A 16,831-nucleotide genomic window follows, 5' to 3' on the forward strand; every position below is an offset into this window, starting at 1 on the left:
GCCCCTCAGAGTCATGGTGGGGCATTGCCTTTGTAACAGAGGTGGTTCAATGAGCCATGCTTGTATGTTGAGTAACTTTGTCGGAAACCTAAAGACTTGCGCTAGCTTCCCAAGCTTAGGGTTTAGCTCAGTGAGCCAACACAATTTTGTGGTGCGCAGACGACCAGGGCTGCAACCGAGACGGTCCCATCGGTGCCAGTCATTCAATTGATGCCTATTAGCTGCTGGGGTCATTGTGGAGAGGGAGACGAGGTCCTGAAGACTTGCGAAAGCTCCCCAAGCTAATGCCTAGGTTTCAGACCACCGGGCTAACACAGATTCATTTGATTTACACTAATTCAGTACAATACAGTGGATCACATAATCAACAATCACAAAACAAAACCATTTCTGTGCACTGCCATTGTGGCTTGTAGCATTTATTTGTTCTGAAATAGGTTGTGCTTCAGACTATTGAGGGTAGGGTAAGTCATTTACGCTTATTTGTGTGAAACCTGTTGCAGTGATGTAGCACATTTCCATTTCGATGGCAGGCGTAAACTTTTTTCCTACTGTGACTTCCAGGTATAAATACAGACTGGATTCTGGCAAACACACATTTCACACATCTGTTCCCTCTCTCACATGTTGCTTGTGACATTTTCAGGTGAGTGTTGAATGAAGGGGATGGTGATTCTGCGTTATTCACGCTCTCTGTAATCCGAGTGATTTCTCTTTATTTGAGCATGTTATTGTGATTACGCAACGTTATTTGAACAATTCTACTCATCACGGCTGTCCATTGTGTTGACACACAGTGAAATTATACAAGGCCGCATGATTATGTTTAGTCTGTATCAAGATTTTTTTTTATGTAGCTATTGTGAAAGTTACCTGAATACGATGGGTTGGCAAAGCAAAAATAAGATACTATTGGAGGAGATTAATGTTAACATTTATTTGTACCTTAGACAAAACATGCTGATAGGTTTTGGTCTTACTTGCCTAACAAATGAATAATTAATGCTGAAATCAAATATAATTGTTTTATAGCATCAAAGAAATATACTTTTCATAAACATTTGTATATTTATAAACATATTTTAATAAACATTTCTTTTTCAACATTTCTTTGCTCTTACCATAACCTGTTTCCCCGTTACAGTGAATATTGCTGGTAGTCTGTGTTCTTTTAAACATAATAAACTTCAAACATCACTTGTGGAATACTACCCCCTCTCTCTGACATTTGTTAGCTTTTTTTTCTTCATTTTCTAGCATCTCATCCTCTTAAGAACAGGAAGACAGAAAGCGAGCAGGAGATACGGAAGGTGTAAGGTGAGAAAAACTGTCTGTTTTAACGTGTGACCTTTACATTTTAGGAATGCACTTCTTTGCTTTCAGCTAGAGTTGGCAACCATTCTGTGTATCAGAAGGGAGATCATTCAGTGGACAAGTGTCTCCCAAATTGGGGTGCGTGTCCCCAAGAGGTACGTACAGTACGCAAAACTCAAGACCATGGTGTAATCTGGTTTGGTGTCATCTGTAATGGTGGATTGTTTGTAGCTGTGGTGTATGAGCTATTTTATAGTGTAGTCTAATGGTCATGTACCTTACTTCTAAAAGCGTACAAAGTATCGATGCTGTATATCAGTTGGGTAACACAGATTGTAGGCATATAGCAAAAGGGTGAAAGGGGAATGATAGGTCTTAATATTAAGTAAACACAACTAAGAAAATAACTTTGTTTGTAATGACTGCTTTAGTGAGGAACCTGTTAAAAGGTGTTAACAGGTGTAAAAGTAAGTATTTAAAGCATCACTAATCATATAGGCGAAAACAAATCCAATCTTTCTTCTACACATTTTTTAAGCATTATGTTCAAGATAACTTTTAACTTCTCATTGAATGGATTATTCAATGACAACCCAGTCGACACAATTCTAACACTGGGCACATTCATTCACAAAATTGAAACGACTTTGGTATGATATCTATCACGGTTAGGGTAGATTCATTTGAACTCACGATATTCAAGGAAATAATTGGTGAAGAAAATGTAATAATTGAAACTCTGAAATATCTATGCGTCACTAAAAAAAATGTACAATCTCATTGTGAATGTAATTCTTAAAATGATTTGGGTTTAGACCCAAGACCTGATATTCATAACATGATGGACTGTTGGTGGATTGAAGTCTCATGGTGCAAAAAGGTCATTTGTGACAAATCTGTGGGCTTGTCCAGAATTAGTATTTTATCATTAAAGGATACTGGGATTTTAAAAAATGTATGTCAAGAATGTGTACCAGTATCATCACATGTTGCTGTGTCATCAAAATGATCATACATTCAGATTTTTCTGACGGTAGTCAATATCTGTACTTTGTTACCACAAAAAAAGCAAATGATGGAATATGGTAATATTTTCGGTACCACAATGTCAAAGACGATGAATCACTTTACAGGAATTACACTGTTACACTTTGGTCTTTCAATTGTGTTACTTTTGATCTGTGAGAAAACCAGAAAGCATTTTCTCTCTATGAATATTTTTTTGTCAATATAAAAATGTAAGTATTGAGGCTTACACTACAATCACAACATGCATTTAATCTGCAAATCACCTAAATATTCCAGGTAGATTAGGTTTTTATTCAGTTAACCTAATTTAAAGATCAGATTAGGATGAACAGATTAATACAAGCATATTTTTTTTGTATTGTAGTTTATAGAATAATACATGTAGGTCAAATTCTGGCGAAAGCCAATAGTGATACATAGTTATAAATGGAAGCTCCGAGTCAGTGTGACATGATTGTAGGGTGTTGTTGTAGCTGCATTTACGCTGCACATTAATGTGACATTAGTAATCATGAGTAGTAGTTCTATCTCAATTGCTTTTTATTTGTATTTAATTGTATTTGTACTATTAGGGATCTATTCTACTATTAGGGATCCCGATTAGCTGTTGCCAAGGCAGCAGCTACTCTTCCTGGGGTCCAAAAACATAATGGCACTTACATTACACTAAAAACAAAAAATAAAACAGTACATCATATAAAAGTATTACACCACTACATATCTACAATACAAAATGTATAATACCACCATACAACAATATTACAATGTACGTGGGTGAAGAGTGAGTGCGCTAGCGTGTGTGTGTCTCTTTACACTCCACCTTGTTCCATAAAGTGGTTTTATTCTGGGTTTTTTAAATCAGATTTTACTGCTTGCATGAGTTACTTGATGTGGAATAGAGTTCCATGTAATTATGGCTCTGTGTAGTACTGTGCGTTTCCCAAAATCTGTTCTGGACTTGGGAACTGTGAAAAGACCCCTTGTGACATGTTGTGTGGGGTATGCGTGGGTTTCTGAGCTGTGTGCTAGTTTGAACAGACATCTCTGTGCTTTCAACATGTCAATACCTCTAGCAAAGACAAGTAGTGATGCAGTCAGTCTCTCCTCTACTTTGAGACAACAGAGATTGACATGCATGCCATTGATGTTAGTTCTCCATGTACACTTAAGGGCCAACTGTGCTGCTCTGTTCTAGGTCAACTGTAATTTGCCGATGTCCCTCTTTGTGGCACTTGACTATATGACTGGGCGGTAGTCCAGGTGCGATTAAACTAGGGCCTGTAGGACTTGTTTTGTTGATAGGAATGTCAAGAAAGCAGAGCAGCACTTTATTACGGGCAGACAACCTCTCCCCATCTTAGCTACTGTTACATCAATGTGTTTTAACCATGACAGTTAACAATCCAAGGTTACACCAAGCAGTTTAGTCTCCTAAACTTGCTAAATTTTCACATTATTCATTAGAATATTTAGTTGAGGTTCAGGGTTTTGTGAATGTTGGCCCAAATACAATGCTTATAGTTTTTTTTAAATATTTAGTTCTAGCTTTTTACTTGTCAGTGCTGGGATCTTTGGGACATTCCTAACCCTAACCTTAACCACTATCCTTACCCTAATCCTAATCCTAACTTTAACTCTAACCTTAACCCTTACCATAACCATTTAACATGTCATTTATAATGGGATAGGGACATCTCAAGGATCGCAGATAGCACAGGCCATTCTAAAACTGACTGCAGCTTTTTGTTAAGTGATTTTACTTGCTGTGGTAGCTGACGTTTATAATGTTGAGCCATCAGCATACATAGACTCACAGGCTTTACTCAGTGCCAGTGGCAGGTCATTGGTAAAGATTGAAAAACATAAGGAGCCTAGACAACTGACCTGGGGAATACCCAACTCTACCTGGATTATGTTGGAGAGGCTTCCATTAAAGAACACAAAACAGCAACCACAAGCTTCTTATTATCAATTTATTTCAGCCAATCATCAGTGATTTGTGTAAGTGCCGTCTGTATATGTTGAGTGCCCTTCCCTATAAGTATGCTGAAAGTCAATTGTTGATTTGTTTACTCTGTAATAGTATTGCATCTGGTCAACCCAATTTTTTCCAAAAGTTTACTAAGGATTGGTAGCAGGCTGATTGGTCAGCTGTTTGAGCCAGTAAAGGGTGCTTTGCTATTCTTGGGTAGCGGAATGACTTTTGCTTCCCTCCAGGCCTGAGGGCACACACTTTCCTGTCGGCCTAGATTGAACAAATGGCAAATAGGAGTGTCAATATAGTCCGCTATCATCCTCAGTAAATTTTCATCCAAGTTGTCAGACCCAACATTTCTGCAACTACCGCCCCCTTACAAGCAACGTTTGAAATATGTTCTACCTTCTTGTGGCTTTGAGTCAGTGACTCTTATCGCAGAATGAAATGTTACATTTGAGAAGTTAAACAATTATTTTTTCACCTCTTCCACACTCACTTTACGGAATTCAAAATTACAATGCTTGTATTTCATAATTTGGTAATTTATTAATGGATGTGTAGGTTCAGGGTTTGTTTTTGGCATGTCATGCCTAAATTGGCTAATCTTGCCAGTAAAAAAACGATTAAAGTAGTTGGCAATATCAGTGGGTTTTGTGATGAATGAGCCAACTGATTCAATGAATGATGGAGCTGAGTTCACCCTTTGGAAATACAGAAGTTGGACATAAATGTACAAGAAACATCCTAACTTTGTAATATAAACTGCAATATGTTTATTTTATTTTATTGTCTGTAGGACTGGTATTATATGACCATCAAATTGAAAGTTAGTCTTCATGCTTATTTTGCCATTTAGATTAATTCAATAATTTTGGACATAAATGTTAATGTAGCTGTCTCTAAGTCACCACTACAGTATAGTATTTACTCTAATATATTTTTATAAACGTTTTTCTTCTCATTCAAAAAGAAAAGTTGAATTAGAAGAAAACATATTATAAATTAAACATAATATAATATTGGGGGAAAAAAATCATATTCTGTTTAATACTGTCCTTTGTGGATCAAAGATCAAAAAGAATGATTACTCTGCTTATAAATTCCTTCCTGTCCTACTGTAGTGTTATAGGTCAAAGAAAGCGAATCTACAAATCAATATCACCCACAGGTTCCTTCCAAAGTGCCAAGATCAGACAGATATTTTAGATATGGAAGCATAGTGAGTAATAAGAAAACTCACTGAGAAAAATGTTTCAATATGATGCAGAAGGAATAACTTTCCATATGTAGTTGATTGTAAATAAAGCATTTGGATAATCAAACCCAGTCCTAGACTATAGTAAAAGCTGAACGTAATTGTCCTCAGTTGAGAGAAGTGTTGTAAGAAGTGTTAATATATCACAATTTTCTACTTGTAATGTCATTGTAGCACATCCATTCATCAAATCACACCCTACAAACCTGTGCAACATAAACGTCTACTGTAGCTCTCAATTCCAAATCCAAAAGATGTGCTTATTCATTTAATGCCTGTTTTATGTGACATGATTCAATTGTCACTTTGCATTACAACAAATACTTTGCTTTGATCTGAGCTTTCTGTAAAGAAGAAATGTTTGGTTTTGCTAGTGAAGTGGAGATAAAAGTGAGAAGCCACAAAGAGCTTCAGTACTTTCTCTTTCTACTGAATTCCTGTTTCCTCTTCCTGGGTGAGAGCGTGCATTTGCAAATGTACACAGTGGTCACCCATAGACTTTTAAACATTTGAGGTATAGAGTTATATGAGGTTGCCTTTAGAAGCTCTTGGGTTGCACTTTATTTTACAGTACAGAAATGACCAGATATTTACATATTTACCTAAAGATGACATGATATAATTACATGTTTTTTTTTTGGGGGGATTTGAGCACCCTCTCCCCTTCCCTCTTTCCTGTGCTATATTTTTGAGATACCTGCTGCTATCAGCTTCATCTCTGTACCCTCCACTGTCTGTGTAGTCAAAGGTTGCACCTTTGCACAACCACAAAATCTCTCAGCCCAGACTGTGTTTGAACTCCTCTCCCTTTCATTATGTCTGATAAAGGAACAAAGATAATATGCCTCCAAACCAGTAGCTGTCTAACATTTACCAAAGAGCAAATTTGTATCCCCCTCACTCTCTCTTTTTTCTCTCTCTCTCTCTCTCTCTCTCTCTCTCTCTCTCTCTCTCTCCCTCTCCCCCTCTCTCTCTCTCTTATTATATTATATTGTAGCAATATGTTGTTTTAATGTCATACATTGAACAATATGCTGGACTGAATACAACATAACCTTACAAATAGGAACATACCTACACAATTGGTGCCCTGTGTGGAGATGATCTATTGCGATGTGTGTTTATTTACGATTGTTTATGTTGTCTACACATTTGCAGTGTGAGAGTCAACCTTTATCCACCACCACCCCTGCATTCCTATGGGTAACATGCACTTAGCACTAACCCTCCATTTCTGCTCTTCTGCACCAGGCCCAGGGATGCCACAGACTGAGAGTGAGAGGTTGAAGAGTGGGCGACATCAGCAGCAGCGAGAGCAGCGAGAGGAGCCAGACGCACGTACCCAGCCCAAAGATTCTGCCTCACCTCAGCTCTGTGCTCGTACCACTGTTACGCAGGTACTGGTTGAACTGTTACTGTGGTTTCAAGCCAAATTTGAGCCAGATTTACAAAGAAAAATAATAATACATAATGAATACTAAAATAAACATGAATTGAAAGTTAAGAGCTCAAGCTAAAGTGTACATCAATTGGTTTCATACCGTTTGCTTTTTATTTATTTTTTGGTCTACAATTTCTTTGTATAATAATACTAATTTAAGACTATTAAAGCTAGAATCCATAAAAAATAACAAAGCCACACCCAGCCTCTGTTTCGATAAAAAGCTGAGGGATGGGCCTAAAGACATGGAACTACTCTCAATTTCATAGACTACGCTATGGATGCAAGGACTGGCCATCCATGATATCAAAATGACAGTTTTAACCATGTTTTGAGGCTATTCAGTGGTTGTTTACATTTACTTTGTTGAACTCAGCTTATCAGGCATTAATACGTTTTCTTCAAGGGTAATTGTTAAGTCCAAACATGAATGTTGCAACTAAGGATTCTAGCTTGGAGGAAATATTTATACTTTCATTACATGGAATATCTGTTGTCCTTATAGTGAGAGGAATGATGTAAATACATGTCCATTATTCATAGATAGGCTTCCCATTGATGATTAGACCTGGAGTTTCACTTATGGCCTCGTCTCAGCTCCAAAGCATATTGTTACGGCAGGTATGATATTCCTTCATATGCCTCCTATTATAAAGCGTTTCGATGCCCTATTCTGGCCTGAGATACATGTAAACCCATACATTATTGTTTCAGTTTCACTGACATTAGCACAAGAAAGTTGCTTGTATTTGCTCAGAGAACTCCCTGCTGGTGAAAAGGGATCCTGTAAGTGCCTTGTTGCGTGTCCTCCCCAGTGTTCCAGTGAGGAGGAGGGGAGACCGCTCCTGCAACGGGTGTCTCTGTGCCCCCAGTTGAGCCAGCACAGACCCTCTGTTCTACGCCAAGGTGTCCAGGCTGCCCACGTGCGACCGCAGGGTACACTTTGCGCTGACTGACTCTCTGCATCCCCCTTGCGTACACATGTTTTTTATATTTTTTTATTTATTTCACCTTTATTTCAGCCAGGTAGGCCAGTTGAGAACAAGTTCTCATTTACAACTGCGACCTGGCTGAGATAAAGCAAAGCAGTGCGACACAAACAACAACACAGAGTTACACATGGGATAAACAAACGTACAGTCAATAGCACAATAGAAAAATCTATGTAGTGTGTGCAAATGTAGTATGTCTTAGGAGAAGATATAAAGCCAGCTTGTAGTCCTAAAAAAAAACAGAAAGGAGTTACCTCTGGTTCGTTCAGCCATTCCTTTGGGGGAAATGAATGGGGAAAGAATAGGGTTTTGGGACAAACTTAGAAAATAAGGTCTGAGGTTGACACAGGCTTAGGAGATCTTATACGTTTGGTTATATGCGATAATATCAGTCAGTTGACATGACATTTATGAATTATGAAACCTTCATGTGCTTTTTTTCAGTTACATACAGTCAATGCTTCAAAATGCACAACAAGTGACGTTAGCTGATGAAGATTATCTCATAGAACAAAACGTATAAGATCTCCTAAGCCTGTGTTTACCACAGACATATAAAACTCCATTCATTTCCCCGTAGGCTTTGTTCCACGGACCATGGCTGTGTCAGTGCTTACTAAAAGACGCCATTATTATTGCTCTCTATAAAACAGCTCTTTATGGAGAAAGACCTACAGTAGAAACACTGTCCATGACCCTCAAGTGTATAATGGAAGTATAGAATCTATAACTAACCCCATAGTTCTGTCCGCTTGGACAGCATTCACAACTGGACCATTAAATCATTGTCAAAACATTTTCATTTTTCCCTCACCCTATAATGTGTGTGTACAGTCACACTTTTGAATGGAAACACTAGCGGCTTTAAAAGCATGGAGTCATTCCATATGTTGCATACAATTCTATACAGCCATTATACTGTACATTATTCAAAGGAGGCTCATGGAAAGTGTATCTAGGTCTTTCTCCATAAAGATCCATTTTTCTCTACCTTCTGCTTCTCCAGCACCATGCACTCTAACAGAGGCCAGTTCAGCTCAGCCCATCTCACTGTGCAAGGTGGAGGTGGACACAGGGAGCCGTGGACAGTCCTCTCCCCCACACTCTGAGCACTCTCCTGGGCCAACTCGTCACCCCTCTCCCCCGAGGACAGCCAGTCCTAAGCAGAGCTCCATCATCACCAGGCAACATGAGTGAGTTCCGCGTGTGTGCGTCTGTGTGCATGTACGTGCATCTGAGCTTGTGACATGAACAGAAACTGCATAAACAATGCCAGGATGGTTTGATTGATTGCGTTCAGTCCTAAGTTTGTAATATTCCTCCCCTCATTCTGCAGGGCAGGTCACCCAACCCTAGAGGGGTCCAGTGCTCTGTTTCTCAACGGACTCTGCTGCTGGCCTGGCTGCGATGCAGTATTTGAAGAATTCCCCAGTTTTTTGAAGTAAGTAATGAGCACCAGTATATTTCATTAGTCATTGTGATACAGTTGTGGCGCTGTTGTTTATAGTCATGACAGTGATGCTCTTTATGGTGTTTCCAGACACCTCCACTCTGACCATGGCCATGGAGACAGAAGCATTGCACAGTGGAAGGTACAACAAGACATGGTGCAATACATGGAGACCCAGGTTTGTTCCTGTAGTTCTACATATTATATCGTTTTACAGAAAAACTCCAACTAGTGAACACGGAGAACCTGGGAAAGGTTGTAAAAGCTCCAAGTCCAGCTAAGTGAAAATGTGGCCCTCAATGAATCTTCTCTCTTTTTTAGCTGACTGTGGAAAAACAGAAACTCTTCGCAATGCAACTACATCTGCACCTATCTGGACACAAATCAACTGTCTTGGTAACTTCTCTTTTGAATAATTCCCTCAAGTGACTATAGTAACCGGCCATTGTCCATTATCCTGCACTTTTTAAGACAATTTCTATGTACCTCAACTTGTCCTTGTTGAATGTCTGTGTTGTTGGGTCATGGTCTCTCTCCCTGTCAGAAGACAGCTTCAGACTGGCCCTACAGGCACAGCCTGTCACTAGGCCTGCCCCAGAACCGAGGTGGAGTGTCACGCTGCACCACTAAAGAGCCAGAGGAGCTGGTGCAGCACGAGTATTGGCCCTCTGCTGCTCCTCACCACCTACGGCCAGGTAACACTGCCCCGCCCCTCCCGCTCTTCTTAAGCCTGAGGGAGTTCCACTCCATTTTGATTCTGAATGTCACTCTGAGTGCATTCCTACAAGTGTTTTGCTTGTCTGTTTTGGTGATGTTGTCTTTCGTGTTGCTGTGAAATCTGATCCAAACTCAAGACCTGGTATGTTTGCTTTCGTTGGCCGTCCTACAGATCTTATCCCGAGTGTTGAGTGTTACAAATACAACAACATTAGGCCACTGTACACCTACGCCTGCATGATAAGATGGGTGAGTTGTCTGATTTAAACAGTAAGAGTCTCTCTGAACACTTGTGTAAAAGGAGCACTTGAGAAAAGGAAAAGGTAGACTGTCGAGAGTCGGGCTGAGTGGCTGAGGAGCATACAGTTTGCTCGGTAGTTCATGCATCCTTGTTGGACTGCAAGACAGCGACAAGTGTGACATTAATATAACATCTGTTGTTTTGGACTACATGTGTAGCAAGACCTCAATCTATGTCTAGACCCCATGTGAGTTGTTTCAATTGCACAAGCATATTGTGAATGTCCACCATGTCTGTCTGCAGTCTATACTGGAGTCTCCAGACAAGCAGCGCTCCCTGAATGACATCTACAACTGGTTCACCACCATGTTCTTCTACTTCCGACACAACACGGCCACATGGAAGGTTAGGCTTCTCCTTGGATCATTATGCTCGCTTTCATATGAGTCCTATATTTGAGTCTTGAGCAATATTAGCTCCTGAACTCCTTACACAAGCTGTATTCATTTGCCGCCACAGAACGCTGTCCGTCACAATCTTAGCCTCCACAAGTGTTTTGTGCGAGTGGAGGGAGGCAAGGGGGCCGTCTGGACAGTGGATGAAATGGAATATCAAAGGAGAAAGGGACAAAAATACCACAGGTAGACAGACCTATGGTCTGGATGTGCTCTCTTGATTCATTCTTAGTTTTGCAGCTTCATTCCAACTCAACAAGTGAGGGTGCTATTGTTAACCCTGTTAATAAAACACAGCTTAACCCACCCATTAACACAGACATGTTTTTAAAATGATATTGTAATAATATGAACCATCTTTTTAGGGATCATCATGTGAAATGGCTGTCACCCTACTCCTTATTTCGTCCAGAGGAACCTTGAACATAACCACCCCTTCAGTGAATGAAAAACTACTGGGAAAGGAAGTCACTAGGACCTATTACTGAATCAGGTATTTTTTTAACAAGGCTGGAGAAAAAGCCCTCCAGGAGGGTTGACCTGTCCTGGTCTACAGTATCTACAGAACCTATCATCACCTTCTTTGTTCAGCAGCAGATGGTGCTACAACATAGCACAGCCCAGGACTCTTTTGCCTCTAGACTCTTTTATCATGAAGATGTGTGCACGGCTGGAATGGCTATACGTTTTGCAGCATTTGAAAGAAAGATATATATTTAGCAATTATTTGTCAATCAAACTTAGTGAAAGGGTAAACAATTGTTTTGTTGTGTTGGCTACATACAGTATACTCTATCCCACTGGGCTCATCATTGTAAACTGTTGTTTTGAGGGTGGAATTTCAACCATAGGATTAGTTCAACATTTTAATTAATTTTCAACCTAGACAAACATTGTATGAAATATAATTAATTTGTACCTTTGAAATAATGTCACTCAATAAGCTAGCCAACAAACTTCTGGCTGATTTATTGAGTGGGTGAATAAAGGTTGAAATCGCATTGATCAACGTTTCTACCAAATATTACCCAAATGTCCACATTGAAATTAAATTGTGTGCCCAGTGGGATGTTACAGCAAGCATGTACAATTTTACATTGTGTTAAAAAAATAAAAAATACTCTGCAATTAAATGTATCTTTGATTATATCTTGTGGATGTGATCTGTTTAATGAATCTATCCTTTACAGGAAACAGTATGACTCTGATATCTCATCAAAACAATGGATCTAACATTCCATTGACATCAAGCTAAATATGGTCTATACAGTAGCATTTGGTTTCTAAACATCTCTATTGTGTTTTTCTTGTTCCACTGCTATTTATCCATTTTGCCGCAGACCCAGCAGTTGTCGTTCTGTGTGAACCAGGCTTTCCCTAGCAAGGGTTATCCAGTTATTTATATCCAAAGTTACTTTTCTAAAGGACAACATGCCTTTATCTGGTGTGCATGGGTAAGCATGAGACTGTTTGATATGAGCAAACCTCAGTCTGGACCAGATCCATGGAAGTTCATGCATGTGTATGTGCTTTCCAAATTCAAAAGTAGACTAAAACCATTTAACTGTAATTCCATATGAGGGGGGTGTTTTTGCACATTCCTTTTCTCCCAGAGAGAGAAAATGCCCCCCCCATATGCAAATTAGCCCCATATTTTGTTTTAAGTCTGTAAAGTGTCTGCCTCGTCTCTCTCACTCACAATCTCACATCCACAAACCTGCTAGCTCTCAGAAAAGGACCTCAGGAAAGGTATTTTGACAGGACAAGACAGAGAGTGCAGTAAATACGACACATTTCCACTTTTCAGACCTTGATTACACATCTCGGGGCATAGTCATAAATAATAACTAGCAATTACCTGTTCAAGGCAACCACTAACATATAAAAGTGTTCACCTGTAAATCAAGAACAAACTGATTTCATATCACGATTCACATTTTTACCCATAACAGATACATAGATACATCAGATTCACATTCTGACCTGTACATCCAAAAGGACCATAATAAAATACTGATTTTGCAAGCGAGCACTTAATCGGCGGGTATGTTTGTGTATAAATGGAGAAGTGTACCCTTTGGATGTACCAATTTGGTTCTGTTATCATTCTGTCACAGCTCAGAAATACTGTATGACCTGGTGGCTGAAATCTTGACAGAGTTGTAGTCCTTTTCCTGCTCTCAGTGTTTTGCTGTTGGGAATTATGGTTTCAAAGGTCCCAGACGAGTATCACAGCCCTCCAAGCCCAGCCTACACACTTGAACCCAATCTATAAAAAATGTTATCCTGTATATACGTATATATATATATATAACAGGATTCATGTCTGATATGAATTCCTATAATGATTGCAAAATATAAATTCAAATGATTTATTTCAGAGAAATGGCATTGTCTGTGTCATCCCATAAGTGATTCCTCTGTGATGGTGCCACTCAATCTTTGAGAGAGAAGACGCTGTATCTAAACAGAGAACATAAACAGAAAGCTGGTTTCCATTTCACTGGATGGGGTTGTCCCACCGGAGGCCATGACAAGCTTCTGATGCCGTCTGACAGCCTAGAACTTTCCACCACTTTGATGTCATGACATTTGAATGGAGCAGCCTGGGGGGAGACAGATGATAACTTGCATGAGTTCACCCATTTCTCTGTCTCCTGCTGGCGGGCTACATAAAGTATAATTGCTCAGAGCATGATTAAAGTCTTTCAGCAAGGTGTAAACACATTAAACACACCCCTTGAACATCCTTAGCAGTCAAAAGAGAGACGCAACACCCTTGTGACTTTGAAACATATCTCATAGCCTCAGATAAAAGAATAAAAGAAAAATGAATTGTGATGTGCTTGACAACAGTTGACACAGAGGGACAGTTTATACTACATTTAAGGTATATCCCTTGTGTGGATTTAAATGCCCACCGGTTCTTGGCTATTGCAATGGAATTGTCCCACTTTGGCACTAAACATGCTTTTGTAAACAACAATACTATTGTCTGTGATTTCACACAGCAGAGCTACACATAGCTATGCATCTACACTCATTGACTCAAATACACACGCACACACAACCACAAAGACAGACAACCCCCTTCCTTACCAGCACATCGGCATATTAACACACACATGCACCCACCCACGCACGCACGCACGCATGCACGCACTCGCACACACACGCACACACACACACACACACACACACACACACACACACACACACACACACACACACACACACACACACACACACTCTAGTAGAGAGCAGAATGATGCGTAGCCCCATCTCCTTGGATATGACAGAGTTATGCAAACCAGATGAATGGCTTGATCCAACACTCCATGCCCCATTGCCTAAATGCTATCCACCCCAACATCCCCCCTCCACGCACGCACACACCACCACCAACACCACCATTCCGCTAGGGTGAGAGGTTGTTAACGTTCAAAGAAACCACACTGGCATCTTTAGATTTGGGTAAATGAAGTCCGTTGTGGTAACTTGAACAACTAGATGTTAACGGCCTTCATCCATGTCTAAATGTTATGGATGTTTTCTCCCCTCAAAAATGTACTTTGGAATTATTGTATATCCTTGCACAAGAAGATTTTTCCCAATATGTTTTTTTTTAAAGCCTGTTGACAATGATTTGTTTTAGCTGTTTTCCAAACATTCCCATCCCTGATAACCTACTGAATGTCAATAAAACTATAACTATATGCTATAAACCATTACGGTAATCCAGATAAATTTGAGCTAATCTATCTCATTACTTTTGAAGAGCTATCTTCAATGAATGATCTGTGCCAAATGAAAAGAGCATACATCATTGATGAGTTAAAGCATCACCAGAAACATATTTGTCTGCAGTTTCCTGCACTTACAGTACACTAAGGAGTGATAGATTTATACTTTCACAGATGTCGCAGACTCCCAAATCCCATCTCTGCAGCCTGAGTACTATCATTAGTATGCTTTGGAGGAAATATGTCCAACAACTTGCCTATTGAGCAAGTTATAGCTCTGTTATGGCTAAAATGCAGTGGTGTAAAGTACTTAAGTAAAAATACTTTAAAGTACTACTTAAGTAGTTTTTTTGAGTATCTGTACTTTACCATTTATATTTTTGAGAACTTTTACTTCACTACATTCTTAAAGAATATATTGTACTTTTTATTCCATACATTTTCCCTGACAACCAAAAGTACATTTTGAATGATTAGCAAGACAGGAAAATCACGCACTTATCAAGAGAAAACATGTGGTCATCCCTACTGCCTCTGGCCTGGCGGACTCACTAAACACAAATGCATATTTTGGAGTGTTGGAGTGTGCTCCTGGCTATACATACATACATTTTAAAAACAAGAAAATGCTGCCGTCTGCTTTGTTTAATATTGGGAATTTTAAATAATTTAATTGAGCAATTACATTTACTTTTGATACTTAAATATATTTAAAACCAAATACTTTTATACTTTTACAGAAGTATTATTTTACTGGGTAACTTCTACTTTTACCTGAGTCATTCTTTATTAAGGTATCCTTACTTTTACAAAAGGTATGACAATTGGATACTTATTCCACTACTGGTATTTCCTTTCACCCACTGGTTATTCAAACTCAGAAACTAAGGCTTGTGGAGGCCAACAACAACAGGGTATGTCATGGCCACAATACATATTCACAGAAAAGTTTGATATTTTAGTGTATTTGGTCAAAGCACATAGAAGGTTGGGTCAACACCAGGTGGTGATTTTTTTCGGTATTGAGGCAGCAAGTTTGTGAGAGAACACCCACACACAGAGGTGGGATCTCAACTCCTGGACCTGTATCCTGTTTTACATCTCGTCAGGGATATTATTAATTTCCAGCTCAGGAAACTCTGTCACACACACCCTGAATGTAAATGACACTGGTGTCTAGATCAACCCAAGGACCTGGAATCACCCAGCCAGTGAATGACTTATGTGACGACTTAGGAATGTCAATGAACAACGTTTTTTAACGTTTTATTTGCATGTGTTCATTATGCAGTTTTTTTGTTGTTGAATAAAACATTTCCACGAACATCAGATCTGACCGTTTTATGCATCGTTATTAATTGTGTCACTTTTCCACAGCTCTGGTTTGTCACCCTAAGAGCAACCAGGGCTATGGTTTATAATTCATGATGATTTATCATACCAAAACACTCAATCTTAACAAAACACAATAATCAGCTGAGTAAAGGAAGAGAGTTGAGCTGTCATTGCAGTTCAATTGAAGTCAAATTCTCCATCATTCTCTGTCATCCCAAAATATGAATAAAGGCAGGTGGAAGTCACACTACATTTCCTTTGGGCCAGTTGACCTAGGGATCACACAAAGTCACAGCGCCATCGTCAGTCATACTGTAGCTGTTGCTCTATGAAACATCAGGATGATCTCCCCTAAGACGTGTCTATATTTCCATCCCTACACTTTCAGGGATACACTGACTCAGAACAAAATGCATTAAGGAATTTAGATGGAGATGAACGAGAAAGGGAGGAGGGAGACAAGCTGGCATGGCCACTGAGTTCATGCTGTGCAATTTAAGAAAGATGTTGCTGCTGTCATTGTTCATGTGGCAGCGAGGGGGTAATTCCAGTGTCTGGGAATTCCAGCGATTCCTGCAGCTTGGTGGCATACAACAGGCGAGTGGAGAAAGGGCAACCACGAGGGGTGGATAAGACAGGTATTCACATCACAGCAAAGCCATTCCTCACCTGCCTGTAAACTCCCAAAACAAATCAGGGGTCTCCATTGGCCATTGTGCAAAATGGTAGCTAACCTTAAACACTATGGAGCAAGATCTCAGTGAAAAATCTTCCTTAGTGAGTAACTGAAAGGCAAAGACAAATGTGGGTGGTCCCTTGATGTCAACTGTGTTAATCTACAATGACAAAAAGGAAAGATGATTCATCATCATTGTGACCAA

General features: G+C 39.5%; 1 protein-coding gene across 4 annotated transcripts; it reads left to right on the forward strand.

Annotated features, from left to right (window-relative positions):
* The first annotated feature begins 204 nt into the window (after positions 1 to 204).
* On the forward strand, positions 205 to 12,019 carry LOC115132023 (forkhead box protein P1-like). 4 transcript variants are annotated; one of them, XM_029664206.2, is made up of 14 exons: positions 205 to 646; positions 1,258 to 1,317; positions 6,828 to 6,973; positions 7,561 to 7,638; positions 7,833 to 7,953; positions 9,016 to 9,202; positions 9,346 to 9,450; positions 9,550 to 9,637; positions 9,781 to 9,855; positions 10,007 to 10,154; positions 10,349 to 10,425; positions 10,721 to 10,822; positions 10,937 to 11,058; positions 11,238 to 12,019. In XM_029664206.2, the coding sequence occupies exons 3-14, from the start codon at positions 6,836 to 6,838 to the stop codon at positions 11,293 to 11,295; spliced, it is 1,299 nt and encodes a 432-aa protein (XP_029520066.1). In that variant the 5' UTR covers positions 205 to 646; positions 1,258 to 1,317; positions 6,828 to 6,835; the 3' UTR covers positions 11,296 to 12,019. The 4 variants fall into 4 exon arrangements, with proteins under 4 accessions (XP_029520066.1, XP_029520063.1, XP_029520067.1 ...); XM_029664203.2 differs by having other exon boundaries at positions 209 to 646; positions 10,004 to 10,154; XM_029664207.2 differs by lacking the exon at positions 7,561 to 7,638 and having other exon boundaries at positions 215 to 646; positions 10,004 to 10,154.
* The last annotated feature ends 4,812 nt before the right edge of the window (positions 12,020 to 16,831 follow it).

Source organism: Oncorhynchus nerka, linkage group LG7, assembly GCF_034236695.1.
Source record: "Oncorhynchus nerka isolate Pitt River linkage group LG7, Oner_Uvic_2.0, whole genome shotgun sequence".
NCBI lineage: Eukaryota > Metazoa > Chordata > Actinopteri > Salmoniformes > Salmonidae > Oncorhynchus > Oncorhynchus nerka.